Genomic DNA, 20425 nt, shown 5'->3' with positions numbered 1-20425 from the left:
AAAATGAACAAATCAGGAGACTATAGATGCTGGCAAGGATGTGGAGAAACGGGAACCCTCTTGCACTGTTGGTGGGAATGCAAACTGGTGCAGCCACTCTGGAAAACAGTGTGGAGGTTCCTCAAAAAATTGAAAATAGACCTACCCTATGACCCAGCAGTAGCACTGCTAGGAATTTACCCAAGGGATACAGGAGTACTGATGCATAGGGGCACTTGTACCCCAATGTTTATAGCAGCACTCTCAACAATAGCCAAATTATGGAAAGAGCCTAAATGTCCATCAACTGATGAATGGATAAAGAAATTGTGGTTTATATACACAATGGAGTACTATGTGGCAATGAGAAAGAATGAAATGTGGCCTTTTGTAGCAACGTGGATGGAACTGGAGAGTGTGATGCTAAGTGAAGTAAGTCATACAGAGAGAGACAGATACCATATGTTTTCACTCTTATGTGGATCCTGAGAAACTTAACAGAAGACCGTGGGGGAGGGGAAGAAAAAAAAAAAAGAGGTTAGAGAGGGAGGGAGCCAAAAAATAAGAGACTCTTAAAAACTGAGAATAAACTGATGGGTATTGAGGAGAGTACCTGTTGGGATGAGCACTGGGTGTTGTATGGAATCCAATTTGACAATAAATTTCATATTAAAAACAAAAAAAAAAAACTTCCATTTATTTTCCAATACCAACCAACACATTTCAGTACTTGTGTGGGCCTCCTATGCAAAGGAATTGGATAACTTTCCTTTAGTGTTAGAATCTAAAAAGATGATAAATAAAAATCATTTAAATGTGTCTATAGCCCTTTCAGTTCTGTTTTCTTACTTCATTTGAACAAAAGTTGACCAGGACGTACTGGGGAGATTTCAGAGATTTGGATTCTTTTTTTCTCCTTCTCTCTCTCTCCAACTTGTGTCTCCCCACCCCTCTACCCACACAGTAGGATGAAAATATAAGGAGAATGTTATGTGGCTACATTTACAATTTTATTCTCATCATGTACAAAGTTCATGCTAGTTTTGAAGAGAGAAAAGCAGATGTCTACAACATTAGAGATTTTATCTATTAATAAACATACAGCACTTCAATTATGAAATTAATATTTTCCTGGAAAGCTGTCTATAAGAGATACAAATATAAATAATATCAAGTATTCACGAAAGCTTAATTTTTGAAGAAAACTGCCATGCCTTTTCCTAGAAGAGCAGTCTCCTAATTTATCTGTTCTGGAATTTTCTATGTGTTTTATGATAGTGTCCCTAAAGCTGAGTACTCCTGAAGTTTTGGCTGGGGTGTAGAGGGGGAAGGCCGGGGACATAGCAGCCAGATGGAAAAATAAAAAGTATTCTGGTGTCTTTTATCTGTTCCAGAAGCTCTGTCTACAATATAAGTGTTTTCTTGGCTTAGTTTGCCCTTGTGAAATACTGGTTTCTGTTGGCAAATGTTCACATGTGACCCATAAGAATAATTTGGCTCCCAGACAAGAGTGTAGTTCTTAGAGGGATTTCCCCTCACTATAGACATCATTTCACAGAGATCTAGAGTTCCTCAGATGAGAGAAAGATTGCAGGAGCACATCCTTATGACTTTAAAACAGCCCTCTGGATCTCCTCGAGCTTCTAAGATCCTGTTAAAGTGTTTTTGGATCTTGTGCAACTCAGACACCCCTGGCTACCTGGGCCTGTGGTAGGCATTTCTGGCTATCCCCTGCCCAGTCAGTAAATCTCTGCAAAGCACTCTAATTTGCCACATTGCTTTTTGTTCATTTGCGTAACAGTAGGTATTGTTAAACAAATAGAAAAATTCTTTGCTTAGGTTAAAGCTACCTCTAATTAGATTTTATCAGAGTGACCGAATATGTTCTTGGTAGTGACGTAACTAAAATCCCTATTGGAAGTCACTTAAAATGTGTAATCATCTGTTACCACTTTTTGCATTGAGTTCATATCACCAGGTATTTACAGTTTATCTGCATCCCTTAATACCAATCCTCCCCCCAACCTCCATTAAAAAAGTTAAATTGTTCCTTTTAGCTAGATCTGTCAGTACCCTTGGCATAGAAGTCTACCATTTTGTTTGTGTCCTTGGTTTGTCTCTTCTGACAAGTCTATCTCTCATATGAATACTACGGCTTGCTTTCCAGTGGGAGCCGGAGAAGCGGCGAATTTTGCAGCTTATGCTTTTGCACCGGCCACCTTGGTCACCCCACTGGGTGCTCTGAGTGTGCTCGTAAGGTATGTGAGAAATGAGCTTGGCTTCTGTAGAGATGTCAATAGCATGATGAGCTTAAACCACAAGAAATATATTGCTAGGCATATCTCAAAACAAAATATCACACAACTAATTTGAGAAGACACAATCAAGCGCAACAGAAATGAGAAATAAATTATGTTATTGTTGTTATTTAGAAAAATATGAGAGGGGGCCTAATTTCCTGCTAACATGAAATAATCACGTGTTATGTTTGCGTTTATTCAGTGAAGCCTAGGGGATTTTTTTCTCTCTCTTACCTGAACACATTGCCACGGACAGCCCTTTTAGTCCTTTCTGTTGTCATAGTGGTTAATGACCACAATTATCAGAGGGTTTAAAAGCAGAGTGTTTGGGTTAAACTTCAACTCTCACTTAAAGTCTTACATCATTTGTAGGATAGTTATATTTGGAGACCTCTGAGTTTCTTTTAGTAATGGAAACGGGTAATTTTCATGTTCCTAGAATGTCCATCTAATTTTTCTGAGTTGGTCTTTATCATGATCCCAGATGAATGTGCTCAACGGGCACGTGAACTCTTACAGTTAAGCCACAGTTTTGTTGCACTTGTCTGTTCCTTTTATCTAACCACCTCTAGTAGAAAGCTTACGGCTAGGCCTACCCATTTCTTTTCACCTTCTTTGTAGGACTGTTGTGAGAAGTAAATGAGTCAGTACACAGAGAGCACTAGAACACTGTCTGTGCAAGGAGCGGTAATCAGTAGTAGCAGCAGTGTCTTGGCTGAGGCTGCAGTCCTCACAAGTGGCCACATGACCACGACTCTAAGAAGGCACCGAGTAACGGTGCCACGGTCTTGCGTGCAAATTGGTACAGATACAACCCTGATGGGAGTGCCAGGGCGTCAAGGGAAGGCTGGTGTGCAGGAATCACAACAGACCTGCTGGAGGAGCATCAGGATCCACTGTCTGGTGTCTGTGGTGAGGCCGACAGGACTTCCGGAGGCCATGACAACCAAAGCAGTGGGACTATTGGATAAGTGGAAGTATCAGGGCAGTAGCAGCCGGTAAGGAAATATTTCAATATTTTGACAACCCATATGGTTGTACTTGTGCATAGCAGCCAAACATCAGCCCTGAGCAGAGTGATTCTTCTTTAGGCATGTATCTGTCTTTGAAGCTTTCGTGAGCACAGATCTCCTAAATGTATCAAGCCAGTATGATGTAAAAGATCTTGTATGTTGTTTGGCATTATAGGAGAAGATGGGGAAATTGAAAATGCCTTCTCATAGGAAGATTACACGGATATAGAATGCCCCTGAAAACTCTTTAGGTACAAAAGCAATTAAGCAGATTTGATTGACCATCATTTCTGAGTTTTAAAATTAATCAGGTTTTTCAGCGTCATGTAGCATATTCAGATCAGTTGATTGGTGACTGGGATACAGGGTGCAACATACCACAGTGTGACTTCTGAGCTGCTATGGGATCAAAAGCTAATTGAACGAGTGATTTTGTTTTTCTTCTCCTAACAGTGCAATATTGTCTTCCTATTTTTTAAATGAACAACTGAACATTCATGGCAAAATAGGCTGCATATTAAGTATATTGGGGTCTACTGTGATGGTTATCCATGCCCCACAAGAAGAGGAAGTCACTTCTTTGCATGAAATGGAAATGAAATTGAGAGATCCAGGTCTGTGATTCAACCAAAAGAAACTCTTACTCAATATTTGGTTCCATTTTCTCTCCTCATCAAGTGAATTTGGGATAATACTGTAAAAGGCTGCAAGCCTCATGGTGGGTTGTGAGATACAGTAAGGTTTGACTGTATTACAAGTCTTCTGTAAAGGTGACACAACTTATTGTTCTGTCCATGCTTCCTCTCTATACCTGAAAGGAGGAGATGGGGATAGGAGAGGCAAAAGGCATATATTCCAACCCCAATTTTGGCTACTTTCCCTCTCTGAAAATAAAAAGTCAGTCAGACAATAGCTGCCATACCCCATAGTGTTAGCTATGAAATTCAAAAGATATGTTTGTCATAGTCCATTGTAAAATATTGAGAGCCAAGCAGTAAAATGTTGTTTTGGTTTTGTTATTTTAATCTCACTTCCCTTTCTGAAACACCTATGCTCCTACACTCCTAACAAGCTTTCATAAAGATATGATCCTATCAGCATTTTCTGAATTCTAATTCTTTTTTTCTTCCAAACAGGATTTATTTCCTTTGCTGTGATCATAACTGTGATCTCATTGGTGCTGATTTTGATCGTGGCTCCCAGGAAGGGACAGACCAATATACTGGTCTACATTTCAATCTGTTCATTGATTGGAGCATTTTCAGTTTCTTCTGTCAAGGGCCTGGGAATTGCCATTAAGGAACTATTGGAATGGAAGCCAGTTTATAAGCACCCACTGGTCTTTGTTTTGTTAGGTGTACTCGTGCTTTCGGTGATGACACAGATTAACTATCTCAACAAGGCACTGGACACCTTTAACACATCTCTTGTGACTCCCATTTATTATGTGTTCTTCACGTCCATGGTAGTAACTTGCTCCGCCATCTTATTCCAAGAATGGTATGGCATGAAAGCTGGAGATATCATTGGGACCCTGAGTGGGTTCTTCACCATCATCAATGGCATCTTTCTTCTACATGCTTTTAAAAACACTGACATTACCTGGAATGACCTGACATCCACCACACAGAAAGAAGTCCTCTCGCTGAATGGCAGTGAAGACAAATATGTCTTACTGGAGCACACAGAATATTCAACCCCAGGATACAATGATGACATTACTTTGTTTAGCAGGATTGACGATCAAAGTCTCTAGAAACCCCAAACTTTAGCCAATGTAAGACACTTGGAGAGGACAAGAAATACCTAATTCTTAGAAGAACTATTAGGAAAGCTGACATTTTTAAAGTTCTAACTAATAGTTTAGAGGTGAGCCTCCCCCCACCCCCCTCCCCCCAAAAGCCTCGATTTTAGCCATCAAATTTGAAAACCAAGGTTTGGATCCTCCTCCAGAGGACTTCCAGTGTTTTTCATTTCTACAAACTTGAAACATTCCCTGAGCACAAAAGAAGTTCAAGAGTTACATGGGTCTCTGAGTTACTCTTCTGGTCACAATATATTTGGCTGTGCCAGGTGGCTCTTCATTTCTTTGGCTGCTGTTCATAGTAATTCATAGATAAACTTAGCTATGTGCTGATAAGCAGAACATCAGCCATCATTCTCTGATGAGTCATCGTTTCAAATTATTAAAATTGAGACGCGAAATCACTGATGCTCCCCCCGCCCCTTCCATAACTTCTTTCTTTCTAAACTAGATGGCTGAAGAGGGGAATGCGGAAGAAAAAATAGGCCTGCTTTGGAAATCTCCTTGGTGGGTTAGAATGCACAAGACACAGTCCATGAAGAGCTTATGAATTGTAATTTATTAGCAGATCATAAAAACTTATGACCAATTCAAAAGGGGAGAATAGAGGAAGGAGAGAAATACTTAAGTGAAACAGTGTTTTCTCTTTTCACAAAAACAAATGCAAATGATTAGTTTCAAGGGTTCTTTTAACTCAAACCTGAACAACGTGAGACAAAATTGAGTTTCTGGAGAAGACCAAATGATTTAAGCTTTGGAGTTCCTTATATTCATGTTGTCCCTTTCTCTTACTATTATCCCAAAGGTCATTTTCCCTGTTGACATAGAGACTTTTGTAAAGTCTGTAAATGTAAATTGGCACATTATTTTAATAGTATATTGTACACTTAGGTTTTTCTCAACTGTCTGATTCCCAAAGGGTAAGCTTTTGGAAACAACTAGAAAAATCTTTGTAAAAACCTGAATGAGTTATCATAATTATTCCCTTGAAATTTGGCACTTTCATGCTTATCAAGAAAATTATAATTCGTTACTAATCTTTACAAAAATATGCATATCCTGTCACAATAAGTGGCAGACTGTCTTTTTCTGTTGAATTTCATCCTGACCATGTTTTCCATACATTTTGTTGACAAGTGTTTTGGGAGGCTAGGAAAGGAAGTTAACTTCCTAGAAAACAAAATATTAAGACCTCAGGGACTACTACAGGAAAATACCTTTTGCTTATTAAAACTTACACACAATTTTCCTGTCTCTAAGCACACAGCAGGAATAACATTTTTGGTAGCCTTTAATGTGTATGGACAGGTATCTTATCACTCATTGATTTCATGGGAAAGAAATTACCTATTTCTAGACTAAACTTATTTCCATCCAAAACAAAACAAAAATCCTAACTAAAAAGTTACGATATTAGAGGGAAAAAAAAGAACAAAAACCCTTCAGGTTGATTGGATTTTTCTGTTCCAACAGAATGTTTCATTTGTTCGTAATCTAGCTCAAGTCCACTCTGGGTCATAATGATAAGTTCTATTATTTAGAATTCTATTAGACGGACTTCAAGCATTTCCCAGTTCTATTAGCTATGACTAATGTTCCCAGGGATGTCCAGAGAGGACTGCGAAGTTGTAAAGGGCCGTCACCTTCTCTTCAGCACTTTTCAGTGTTGAGTGCAACTCAGTGCGTTCTGATTTTTGAAAACCGATAATCCATGGAAGACACATGGGTTGATACCTCAGGTCAAGTACGTGTTTACTCTGTTGATTGCTGTTTCACTTTAACTGTAGATCAGATGTATAAGCTATGAACAGAAGTTCGCAGGAAAAGTATTTTCTGAAAAGGTCGTGTTTAAAAATTGTAAAAATTCTTTTAAAGTGTTTTCCCCCCCCTGTTGAAAAACTGTATTGGTTTCTCTAGGACACTTTCTTAGTGAGGAAATGAAAGACATCCACCCTGAGGCTATGGTGGTTCTCTGCTCTAGTGAAATTCAGTGTCAGGTATTTCTAAATGCCACCTGTTGCAAAGCTTTGCCCTTCGTGTATTGTGCCCAGGCTAAAGATTTTTGGAACGCAAGAACCCACGTGGATCTTGGATTGGAAAATGAACTGGTTTTGCACATACACCCAGGAGAAAGGCTGAGAAAGATTTAATAAGTTGAAGTGTGTTGAGAACCATTGAAATATTTTAAAAACTCTTAAATAATCCCTGGTGGGCACTTGCATCAAAAAACTAAAATGTTATTGCCAATCTAAAACTAAGAATAATTTTTCCCAAATAGGAAGATATTGTCTAAGAAGGAATAAAATGCTGGAAGCCTATATTCAGACTATGTTAGTCTTGACTGGTAGTTTCATGTATGTATATATCTTCATATTTATACTTTATCTCACATAGACATCTTAAGATTAATTATATAACTATCGGCACATGGGTCATTAAGGATTAGAGCTGTCTTCATGCAGCCAAATTGAAAGCTTTCCATAATTCTGAAAATGTAATAGTTTCATTTTATTTTTTGACTCCTCATTTTATTCTTAGGCAATGGTTAGTGACTTTATTTTTAGTTCAGATTGCAGAATGTTCATAAGACCCTTTAGATTTAGCAGCATAAAATTAAATTAATGCCTTTGTTTTTTAAGAGTATTAAATGAAATACTTGGAACACACTCTGCATTGTGCCTGATGTATGAGGCATTTAATAGAATTTAGTTCTCTCTGAATCAACATTTTGATTGTTGGAGTCGTATTACCAGATAGGTAAGTACCATTCATTGCCAATTCTCATACATTCTTCAACTTTTCTTAATTTGTGTCACATTATCTTGTTTTACATAATCCAAATGAAAATGAATTCCATCATTATACTATCTCAACACCAATACAAAATTATTCCAACAAAAATATTTTTTTTAGAGCCACTAAAACTGAACTAAGTGCACTGCTCACATTCTAACAAAATTTTGTGGAAAAGTAATTTGTCTGAATATATATGAAATGTTCTGAAATATTTTGAATAAACTCTATAGCCCTGAAATTTTCTATTTTTCAAATGTTTATACGTACTGTTCATTTCAGAAAGTTTACAAATGTTAATGTTTCTGTATATTTTTCATTTGAAATAAAATGCATTTTAATTATGTTTGTTAGACTTCAGTTTGTAGTTAATTGAAGTTAAGTGTATGTTAATGGCAAAAATACCTCCATTTAGATTTGAGACTTTTTTTTTTTCCAAGTTTTGAGGTTAAAAGAAAAATCTGCACTTAGGTTAACTTTGCTTTGTCATTTTCCGTGAAATTGAAGTCTGTTTTTTAGAAGAAGGCTCTCCATAAAACCATTTCCTGTATAATTGATTTGACACCTGAACCAAAGGTAGGAGAAACTGTCTTATCTTTCAATAACTGTATTGAACAAGATAGGAGTACAAAGCAGTCAGTATAATGAAATTGCTCAGGTCAGCAATTTAGAAGGAGAAAGCATTTTAAAAATACTTAGTAGCATTGCATTATATTAAGTTCACATTTGCAAACTCAGCAAATTAAAGAAACAGAGGAAGAGGGAGAAAGCATTATAAAAATATTTGGTACCATTGCGTTACACTACAAGTTGCATTTACAAACCCTGAGCAAATTTCCTCCTGGCCCCTGTAGGACTAAATCTTCGCTTCACGGGGGTGTCTGGCTGGCTCAGTCCAAAGAGCAAGTAACTCTTGATCCCTGTACCATGAGTTTGAGCCCCAGGTTTGGGATAGAGTTTACTTACAAAAATATTTTTACATGCATTGACCACATCACTATGACTTTATCAATTTGCCCTGTTTGGATTTGAACTCATGTTTGAGGACAACTCTCTCACTTGTTTCTATGGAAATGAATTGTCTAGGATACAAAAGGCCTCTTTTTACAGTATCCCCTGCCCCCCCCCTTCCCCACCATTGTATAAACAAAGAAACAATATGCAATTCCTTAAATCACATGGTTACCAACACCTCAAAGTACTCAATCCACTGACTGTAAGAGATCCTAAGGAGGGCTTGGTGAAGTACATCATGTATAGAAGCAGTTAGAACACATTTTTCACAGCAAGCTGTGTCTGTGCTTAAACATTTCAGCCTCCTGGCTGCTGTATGTAGGAAGCCTCTAAGAGGTAAGCATAGGTTACAAAGAGGATTAAATCTCATTTATAACAATGAGCAACATATTTTGCCCAACTGAAAGCTTTGATTGATTGCAAAAAAAACCAAAAAACAAAAAAAGACCAAAAAAGCCTTTTGAGGGAGCTGACTGCCCAAGCCACCCTTTCACCCCTTCAGTTACAAATCATGACAAACCCTTCTTCTGGAGGGAAAACTGAATCTCTATAAATGCCATCGGTACAGGAGAAAATCTTTGAGTTGGAAGGCATTTTAGTTTCTTTTTATGTAGAACCTCCCCTGTGGCTGAGAAGAGAGTAGAATTTTTGCAGGCCAAGCTCTACCAGCCTCAAGAGCTTTTCTGGCCCTCAGAAGACGAGTCCTGACACCAGTTTCCTGTACTGGGACACTCATAAGACCATGTGGACCTCCCTCCCACTCAGTCCTGAATAAGCCCCAGGAACTACTTGGGGGAGGGGGCGAGGAAGCAGATAGAGTTGGTAGTGTAAAGGAGCCATGCTCTGAATACCCTGTTCCCAGAATCCCCTTCCATTTTCTGCCTTCTGTGATCCAGTCCGTAATTCCTGGCTGCCACTAAACAGCCATCAACTCATCCCGGCCCAAAAGCTCGTGGGCTGCTTTGCAAATGCCTTCTCCAGGGACTCACGGACCAGGACCATAGAAAGCAAATTCGTCCCAATGGAGAAAGCCTCTGGATCTCCCCTAGAATAGATTCGGGGCAATGAAATGCGGCTCCTCCTAGAGTTAAGTGTACTTAACAAACGTCCGGATAGTACACTCAAAGACATCCACAGTCTAAGCTCAATAAAACAGATTGTTTCCTAGACCAGGAATGGGCAAAATAGCCCTCTGACTCAGAAAGTCTCTCCCTCTATCAATTAACTTTTGCCTTTGTTTTTACCACTAACATCTCATTGTATCACTGCAAGAGTTTTAAATAAAAGACATTGGAATAAAAGAGATTACTCTTCTCCTTAACTCATGAAACTATAAAGCTGTGTTATAATGGGCAAGCCTTAGAGGAGACAGAAAAATTCCTATTGGTAGAATTGGGTTTTATTTACCCCTGTCACCTTACTTGAACTTAATTCCTTCTGAGTAGTCTTGCATGCACAGAAAAAAAGGGCAAGTCTGTCCACCAGTTTGGAGAGACTGCTTTCAGGATCATAGTGTGTAGACTTTGTAATGCGGCGATTCAATCTTTCCAGAAAGCTGAGACAGACTCAGCAAAGGGAAGCTGCCGGATTAAGTTTACACAGGCAGAAAGGACAGTCAACATCAAAGGCACCATGAAGTTGTCTTACTGTGAGAACCAAACTGGTTTAGAATCAGACAGACTTAAGGAATTCAATGCAATTTAAGTCACACAGCGCAGGTCCCCTTACGGGGAGGTGCCTGCTGATTGAAGATTAGCCCGAAGCAAAAGGAAAAATAAAAAGCTTGGAGGAACTGGTCAAACAGGATCAAGTGTTATGCTTGTTTTGCCCGCACAGTGCGCGGAGTAGCTGGGGCTGGCTGAAGCAGGTACCCACAATATGAGCACAGGATCTATTTTCATAACATCGGGACAATTTACAGTCCAGCAGAATGAGATTAACTAGAGTCCAATGTCTCTGAAAGGCCATAACTCCAGAATGGTGAATGAGACATCAAGGATGAGATCTAATATCTGTAGCCACGCAGAAACACGTTCAATTTTGTTACCAAGCAGACAAGAAAGCGAGGCTTGCTTCAAAGTCAGAGGTAAACTCAGCTGACTTTCATCTCCGCCATTTAAGGAGCAGGCTCCACAACAAACAACAAACTCCTTTTTAAAACATTCGAACCTCTGGCTCTTTCCTGAGGTTTCATGGAATTCAGCATGTAGGGTGGCCCCCTTCAGTGAGATGTACAGAGGAAATTCTTCTCCAGCGACCCGCTAGGGTTGAAATCAAGTGAGGAGATGCTACCAAGCTCCCTGCCTTGGGTTTCTGGCTCCTTGTAAAAAGGCACTGTATTTCCTCCACTCTCCTTAGCTATGAATAGCATAGCTATTCTGATGGCTGGCGGGCAGGTTAGCTAAAGCATTTGTCAAGTTAGCAAGGGGACAGCTTAGTCATCAGGCATTGAGGGGACATCTTTCTTTGTTCCAACTTTTAAAAAACTTCATAAGAAGGCTTGATGCAGACTGAACATGTCTACACATACATGAAGTATTTTATCCGGTGCAATGATTTTTGGCCCTGGTTGCACATTACATTCACTGAGGGAGCTTTTTAAAATTATCATGCCTGGGCGCAGCCCCAGACCAATTAAATAAAACTTCTGAGGGTGGATAGAGGCAGCAGCGTTTGTTAAAAGCTCCCCAGATGACTTTAATATGCAGCCAGGGCTGAGCACCACCTAGATCTAAATCTAAGGCCCCACCTATTAGAAGTCACATCCCAATTTCAGAGTTGTTTTGTTTTTTGGTTTTTTTTTTTTTGAGTGCTGAAATATAACATCTGCATATTCTATGGTTGTTTTCAATTCCTTAGACAGGTTTCAACAATCTTTGCAATAAGTTACATAATCCGTACCTAAGGAGAAGTACATAGTTCAATAGCTGCCAACAGAAAAGTCAGCATCATTTAGGACTGGGCACGGCTTCAAGTCATTGAACAGCTAATAGTGGCTTAAATAAATGGGGGCTCATTCGTGTCATATAACAAGCAGTCTGGAAGTGGGCCATTCCGAGTTGGAGCAGTAGCCCCACAATCCTAGGAGGGACCAGGCCATTCTTTCTGCTCCTCGGAGAGGCCCGCCAGATTTAACAGCAACAACAAAAATACAAGACAAGCAGTTAAATTTGAATTTCTGACAAATACATTTAGTAGAAGTGCGTCGCATGCAATACTTGGAAATACTGCAACAATCTAACTCCAAGTTTGATGTTTGCCAACAGCTTTCAAGGTCCTTTCTGCCCCACACCTGAGCAAGCTGATAAGAAAGGCTGTCTGCTCCCTCCCTGGTACCAGCTGGGAGTTCAAACTCCGCACCCACAGCCCCCTCATCTCAGCCCTACCCCCTCATCACCACGAAACTCCAAGGCAGTCGCCCCATCTGGATCCCCTGGGGATATGCCCAGCAGATGTCTGCAGAAACCCTCATTTTGTGAGTTTCGTACCTTCTTGCTATGTATTTGGTGTCAACAGTCTCAACCTCTGAACCAAATTTGGGATGGGTCTCCATCTACTTCTGGGGCTGACCACCACAGGAGCGGTGACCACAGCACTTAACTCTAAAAACTTATTTGTTGTTTATCGGGAATTTAAACTTACCCGGACAGCCTATATTTTATCCAGCAACCCTATCTATGGGCCCTCCTCTTCGTGTCTGTTTCCCTCAGGTCTCAAAGCCATGCTCCAACAGGGAAGAGGCAAAAGAGTTCTCTTTCTGGTGAGTCTCAGCTTTTTATTTGGGAAGGGAAGCTCCCCTCAGGTGCTTCTGGCTGCATTTCATTATGTGGAATTATGTGGGTACCGGCACGCTTGCTGCAAGCGAGCCTTGAAAGCTGAGTATTTCGGGGCGCCTGGGTGGCGCAGTCGGTTAAGCGTCCGACTTCAGCCAGGTCACGATCTCGCGGTCCGTGAGTTCGAGCCCCGCGTCGGGCTCTGGGCTGATGGCTCGGAGCCTGGAGCCTGTTTCCGATTCTGTGTCTCCCTCTCTCTCTGCCCCTCCCCTGTTCATGCTCTGTCTCTCTCTGTCCCAAAAATAAATAAAAAAACGTTGAAAAAAAAATTAAAAAAAAAAAAAAAAGCTGAGTATTTCAACTTTGCCTAAAAAGAAGAACAAAGGATTGTATCTGCCTTTTGGAAGATTAACCCACAGCATTAACTATGAAGTTGTCTGTTGCCACATGTAATGGGGATATTTTCAAAATACCTGTACTTACCCACAAGTCCATTTCCTTCTCTCTGAATCCTGTTAGCCTGCTGGGTATGGGGATGCAAAAGTCACCTGGGAGGAAAGACATCTCCAAGGACCTGCACCTTTGACATCAGCTGGGAGCTTTAAAAATGCAGAATGTAAGGTCCCACTTAGGACCTACTGAATCAGAATCTGCATTTTAACAAAGTCTGCATGCGATTGTATGTACATTAAAGTTTGAGAAGAACGGAGATAGAAGAACACTGAAGAAGTGAAGAACATTTTCTGAGCTATGCTCAGTCCCCTTGTGATACGGCTGGGACTCAGAAGTTTCCATATGTGCTCAAGATGGGAGCAGGAAGAAGCTGAATCAAGCACCGGAAATGCTGTCATGGCGCCCGCCATATGAGAAGCTGGATGACCAGCTGCACCAGCATCCCAGCCCAAGGGCAAGTGGAAGCTATGGTGGAGCCTACAGTGCCAGCAAGCGCTGGGGTGAGGTCGAGTCAGCCAGGAAGGGCTTCTGTGCCCTGATCAAGTCAGGAGAGGCCAACCCACACAGCCACCAACTTGGTCTGCAAATGCCAGCAGGGTGAGCCAGCCAAGTAGGTTGATAAGAAATATTGTTGAGACCAGAGGTGCCAGGGGACCCTGTTCCAATCCAAGCAGCCCTCCCAGTCACATCACCACTTCAAGGTCACCTTGCGGGGGCTGATGGTCACAGTCTGCATTGGAAGGGCTGGACTGATTACTGCCAGTCAGCTTCTGATTGGTCTGTGCCTGTGCCAAATCAGTTGTTAAATATTTTGAATATCACCCCTGGATAAAGTCACCCCTCTCCCTTCTATACCCAGATACTACCTTGGCAGAAACAGAGGGATGGAAAGGCAAAATCTGAATGACTACCCTATTTACTTATGAAGAATGTTTTCATTTTTTTGTCCTGGGCAGAAGTTACGAGATTAAGCTAAATTGGATTTTCCCAGCATTGGCAAGTGAGAAAACATGAGGAAAATAGGATAGTTACAGATGAATAAGTTAGCTACAGGTTGCCTGCATCTGGCAGCAGAGTGGCGAAATTTCCATCCTTGCTATAGACGCAAGGATACTCTACTTCCTCTATTAAACATTTATCTATCTATGTGAATTTATATTTTTCTACGGACTTATTCAGGCATCTTTTTTTCTATTAATATGGTGTCAGTCTTTAACGTGATGTATTTTTCTCTATGTAAGTAGGGAAAGGGAGATATAGAAAATCATGTGTACGTCAAATTTTTCTGGAAAAGGTGAGATCTCTACCAAAAAGAACTGGTAACTACCTGAGGTTAGACAATACAACCAGAAGAAAAACAATCCACCATTGTGTGGAAATGTTACTGAAACCCGGGTTCAGAGGCCCACAGCTGGAAAGGGCAATACTCAAGAGACAGGTTTTTGATTAGAAAGGAATATGAGCTTTACTCAGGAGGCTGGCCACCTGGGGAGGAGGTGGAGTCTTGTCCAAAAGCCAACTCCAAGGTTTCTGCCTGGCCCAGAAATGTTTAAAGGGGTTTAATCAGTTAAGGGAGTACAGTGGTCTGTGACATTTCTTGATTATATGCACACTCTCCCTCCCCCCCTTTCCCTTTCTACTTCCCCTCTCCCCCTTTCCCCCTCTTCCCCCTTGCCTCCCTTCCCCCTCTTCCTCCTTCTCCTTCTCCTTCTCCTTCTCCTTCTTTTGAGAGAGAGAAAATGAGAATCTTTTTTTTTTTTTTTAATTTTTTTTTTCAACGTTTATTTATTTTTTGGGACAGAGAGAGACAGAGCATGAATGGGGGAGGGGCAGAGAGAGAGGGAGACACAGAACCGGAAACAGGCTCCAGGCTCTGAGCCATCAGCCCAGAGCCCGACGCGGGGCTCGAACTCACGAACCGCGAGATCGTGACCTGGCTGAAGTCGGACGCTTAACCGACTGCGCCACCCAGGCGCCCCAAGAAAATGAGAATCTTAAGCAGGCTCCAGCCCAGCGCAGAGCCCCATATGGGGCTCAATCTCGTGAACCGTGAGATCATGACCTGAGCCAAAATTAAGAGTCTGATGCTTAACTGACTGAGCCACCCAGGTTCCCCTCAGCTTCTACTTAAGAGCCTCATATATTGCTAAAGCTCTCTCTCTTTAATTGTGAGAAAGCTTACTCCAGATCACTTCCAAAACGTTCAGGTGCTGGAGAAAACTGGACCTAGCCAACTGTCACTTAACAGAAAAATTCCCCAATTTACTAATTATGTTTGAGCTAATCTGCATTAAAGAAGCATGGATCATAGCTGAGCACCTCCAAGTGGTTACTAGAAAAGATAGCAGATCACATGCTAAAGGGCCAGAAAGCAAGAGGAATTAGGAAGAGTAGAGCAGTGCATATTTGTTGATTATCATTCCAGATCTGTTACTACCCTCCCTTCCCTGCCTCTCTAGAGCTCACCATTTCTATTTCCAAGTGGTTGTGGGTAAATGGGTTCCATCCCTGGCTCCTGTGAGAACATGTGACCAAGGCTAAGCCAATCAAAGCATTCCATACCCGAGCCTGCTGAGATTTGTTCAAGGAAGTATGTGGCTCTGATCCAGTAAGAGAGAATATCAGGACTCTGGTACGAATGCTGGGACAAAGATGTCTTCTCCCTTTGGATGATATGAAGTGTCAAGGTGAGGTATGTGGCTACAGCAGCCACTTTTCCTCTGAGGATGAAGTGGGGAGGAAGAGGAGGCAGCCTAAGGACCAAGAAAAGGAGCTGGAACTATAATCACAGGGTGAATTTCTGCACCCCTCGACTTAACAGTCATATGGTCCAATAATACCTGATTCAACCTCAGCGCTATTGTAATACCTGATTCAACCTCAGCACTATTGACCTGGGGCTGGATAATTCTTCCCTTGTGAAGGAATGTGCTGTGTATTATAGGATGTTTACCAACATCATTGGTCCCTAGTCACTAGATGCCAGTAGCACCTCCCTACCAGGGGTGATGGTCAAAAATGTTTATCTGAATTTGGCTTTTTTTTTTCTGCCTTCTTGTTTTGGAAGTGGAATGGAGCCACCCTGGCATCCCGCGAGACTTGACTCATCCCCTTCTCTCCCTCCAGCTAGCTAGGTGTGAGAGCTCCGGAGGAGAAGAGAGCCAGGAATACCCATCTGGGGTTGGACCCCATGCAGGTTGGAGGGTCTGATTACCATCCAGCCTCCCTCTCTGCTGCCACACGTGGGGTCAGACTCATTGCACCCGCATCACACTCACCATGGGGGCAGAAGGTGGGTGAGAGAGAGGCCGTGCAAACCAGAACTGAGGACCATCCCCGGCAATGGGGACCAGCCACAGAGATGGCTCTGAGGATGGAAAGGGCCTGGATGGATCTTCCATTGGAGAATCTGCCTGCAGCACTGGCCACACTAAATCCTCAAGGGGTTTCTGTTAATACCACACTAAGCAGCTGTTCATTGGTGTAGTCCAACAAAGACCTTTCCAGATTCAGAAGTTCTGTTCAACATGGAGGTTCTTAATTTTTTTCATGCTACAGATCACTTTGGAAATCTGGTGAAGCCTTTATATACCCCTTCTCAGAATAAGGCCCTTAAATGCATAAAACAAAATATACAGAATAAGGTAAGCAATCATCTTGAAAAAGGTTATCAAAATATTTTAAAGACACGTGCGCCTTAAGTAATACGTCTTTTTTTTTTATTTAGTAAAATGAAAAGATCTAGTGGCAGTTCTAAAAGTTTCATGTCTTTGAAGTAGTGATAAATGTAGATTTTTCTCCCCCAAAAAGCTGAAACTGTCACATGATATGAAAATACCAGTTTTTCACAATGCAACAAAGTCACAGAAACTGCTAATATAAAATACTGGATTCTATTGTTGTTTTGTTTTACCTGTATTTGGAATTACAGAATATACTGAATTTCAGTTAAAGATCCATAAAAATAGATATGTGATTTGTTGTTGTTGTTGCTCAAGTTTATGGATCTCTTTGATCCCAGGTCAAGAAGCTTTTGTAACTAGATCCGTGGTTCTCAACCAAGAGCTATTCTGCCCCCCAGGGGTCATTTGGCAAAGTTTCTGAGACCTTTTTTTTGTTGTCATACTATTGGGGCTGGGGTGTGCTGCTGGCTTAGTGAGTAGAGAGCAAGGATGCCACTGAATACCCTACCAAGACACAACACATCTTTCTTTTTTTTTTTTTAATTTTTTTTTAACGTTTATTTATTTTTGAGACAGAGAGAGACAGAGCATGAACGGGGGAAGGGCAGGGAGAGAGGGAGACACAGAATCGGAAGCAGGCTCCAGGCTCTGAGCCATCAGCCCAGAGCCTGACGCGGGGCTCGAACTCAAGGACCGCGAGATCGTGACCCGGGTGAAGTCGGACGCTTAACCGACTGAGCCACCCAGGCGCCCCAACACGTCTTTCTACAATAAAGAATTATCCAGCCCTGGGGCACCTGAGTGGCTCAGGCAGTTAAGTGTCTGACTCTTGATTTCGGCTCAGGTCATGATCTCATAATTTGTGGGTTTGAGCCCTGCTTGGGGTTCTCTGTCCCCTTCTCTCTCTGCCCTTCCTGCCCCTCAATAAATAAACTTAAAAAAGAAAAAGAATTATCCAGCCCAACATGTCAGTAGCACTGAGACTGAGAAACGCTAAACTAGCGGAAGAATACTAGGCCTAGAAAAACTATGGTCAGGATGAAGAAGGCTTTGTAGAGACAGCTGGGAAGTCTGCCCCTTGCCCAAACCACATAGTCCTTAGGAAGCCTGGAAAGTATATCATCCCCCAACTTTATCCTAAGTTCTGTCTGTTTAGAAGAAGCTTCCCATGGGGCGCCTGGGTGGCTCAGTCGGTTGAGCCTCCGACTTCAGCTCAGGTCACGATCTCGCGGTATGTGAGTTCGAGCCCCGCGTCGGGATCTGTGCTGACTGCTCAGAGCCTGGAGCCTGTTTCGGATTCTGTGTCTCCCTCTCTCTCTGACCCTCCCCTGTTCATGCTCTATCTCTCTCTGTCTCAAAAATAAATAAACGTTAAAAAAAAAAAAAGTTTAAAAAAAAAAAAAAGAAGCTTCCCAGGAAACACAATTCAGGGCAGACACAAAGAAAGAGCAGGACAATATGCGCAAAGGAGCAAGGTGGGAAAGGCAACCGACTGGTGTAAGGCATTCATGCTCTGATTTTGTTTTGGTTGGTTTCCTATAGGAAAGTCCTTGCTCCCCGACTCTCATCCCAGGAGAAAGAGACAGGATTGTGATTCTAAAGGCATGTGCTCCATAGGACACCCAGACTTCCTGGGATCAAAGTAAATAGCATTTGAGGCTTAGATCCAATGAGGGCCATTACGCCAGATGGAACAAAAGGAGAGGAAGGAGAAGCTGGCGCCTAGAGATGAGGTATGGAAATGGGCTGTTCTGGGACTGAGGGGCTGAATTCCCAACACTGGGGCTAATGTGATAGGTGGCAACAGAGTTCCTCCTTGACCAAACTTCAGTCCAGCTCCTCTGAGCCCTCTTCTTGTCTAGGCCTCATCATCAGGCCCATCCATGGTCTACCCATAGTAAGAATCCTGTCAAGTCAGTTTAGCAAGCATCCCCCTACCCCTGATATCTCCATTTGGTAACTGTCCATCTACTGAGCCCCTCACTCTGGCTGTACGTCCCAACTGTCTTTGCTGTATTTGGAGTTGAATTCCAACTTCCCTATCGCAATAGTCTTGAATAAAGTCTTCCTTATTGTTTTGACACATGTTAAAATATCTTTTCTCTAATAGTCAAGGCCCAAGCTCTGCAGTGCTGAGAATGGGGGAGTGGCCACACGATATGGAGGGAGCTGAGCACTAATGAAAATGGCCCCCGTAGAGAGCGGGGCTGAGGTTCTCTGTGGCCGAGCCCATGTGAGCAGGGAGGACTCCTACAAGGGGAATCTGTATGCCTGACAGAAGCAGAGGACCAGGGACAGCTACAACTTGAAAGAGGAACCACTGAACACGTAGGGCTCAGGACAGCCCTCCCTCCATGCCCACCCCTCATCTCTATTTTCCATGTAGTACATAAGCTTCCACGGTTCCCATACTGCCCTGGGGAGTCAGGCACAGTGTCTTCTCACATAAGACATTTCTCACCAACCACAGCAAGGGAGAGACCCCAAATCAGGCTTAATTTGATTCAGAAAAATAATGTTATGCTTCTTACACTGAGTGTTGGGCAGTGTATTTACAGTGGCTATGTGTGAACATGTGTGTGTGTTATGAGGTCCTCTGTTTAACATCCAGTTCTTCTCTGGGCGTGGCTCAGGGACATGGCTCCACCCTGGTCCATACTTTCCTTCTTCCATTGTGTCACTGGCTGATACTCTTCTGTTACACATTCCCTTCTGTTTCCCATACCATTTATATTGGATTTTTCCGCTAACGCAGCTATCAACCAGAGAAGAACTCCTTGATTCTGCCAGTTATCCAGATTGCGATGAAGTCACATGTCTGTAGCCCAGATGTTAGGGGAGGTTCTTTTTATCTTCAAAACTAAGTTAAATCCTCAGTGTAGCTGTTGTACAACTGTACACAACCAAAGTCTTTCCCAAGATTTAGACAAATTCTCTGCAGGCTTATATGCTTAGAGTTTCTTCTGCCTCCCAGTTTCTTCTTCCCAGGCATGTTCCATATGGTCCCTGCCCTGCACCATGTGAAATTCACACACACACACACACACACACACACACACTAAAATCCAAACAGCCTTCATGAGGCCAATTGACTTTAAGGAATAGCTGGGGTTATAGGGATAGGGGTGGGACAAACATAAGAAAACAAATGTTCCTGCTCCCCCAAGTCTCTTACTGCCATCAGGCAATGTCCTCCTCCCTCTAGCTCTTTGATCTGCTTCTCTCCTCCCCTTCCTTTCTCCAGTTTCTCTCCAGGTCAAGCAATGCATCTGGCTCTGATGCCTACACCCAAACTTATTTAGACAAACCTATCAAAGTTCTCACCAAATCATGGACTTCCATTTATAAGACCCCCACTCCCTGGAAAGAAATATGTGTGTGTGTGTGTGTGCGTGTGTGTGTACGTATTCATCCCACACATGGTGAGACACCCAGATCTTTCAAAATATCTCCAGATACAAGTTCTTGCTTCTATCAAATTCCCCTTCTCTGCATTTCATCTCTAATATTATCCTTTTGTATCACCCCAAATCACTTCCAGCCTCTCAAATACTATTTACTTTCGGCTGTGCACGGGGCATCCTGCTATGCTGACCACAAAGAGTAGGGGGCT

The 20425-nt window shown here is 42.1% G+C and overlaps 1 protein-coding gene across 2 annotated transcripts in view; it reads left to right on the top strand.

Moving 5' to 3' along the window:
- NIPAL1 (NIPA like domain containing 1) overlaps positions 1-8237 on the top strand; it is a 29827-nt gene extending 21590 nt beyond the window's left edge. The window contains exons 4-6 of one of the 2 annotated variants that reach the window (XM_030313912.2): positions 2147-2237; positions 3746-3906; positions 4429-8237. In XM_030313912.2, the coding sequence (XP_030169772.1) occupies positions 2147-2237; positions 3746-3906; positions 4429-5048 (872 nt within the window). In that variant the 3' untranslated portion in view covers positions 5049-8237. The remainder of the gene's footprint in view (positions 1-2146; positions 2238-3745; positions 3907-4428) is intronic. The other variant, XM_030313913.1, reaches the window with a different exon arrangement.
- The last annotated feature ends 12188 nt before the right edge of the window (positions 8238-20425 follow it).

This window comes from Lynx canadensis, chromosome B1 (assembly GCF_007474595.2).
Source record: "Lynx canadensis isolate LIC74 chromosome B1, mLynCan4.pri.v2, whole genome shotgun sequence".
Classification (NCBI taxonomy): Eukaryota; Metazoa; Chordata; class Mammalia; order Carnivora; family Felidae; genus Lynx; species Lynx canadensis.
This window is presented reverse-complemented; position numbering and strand designations above follow the sequence as displayed.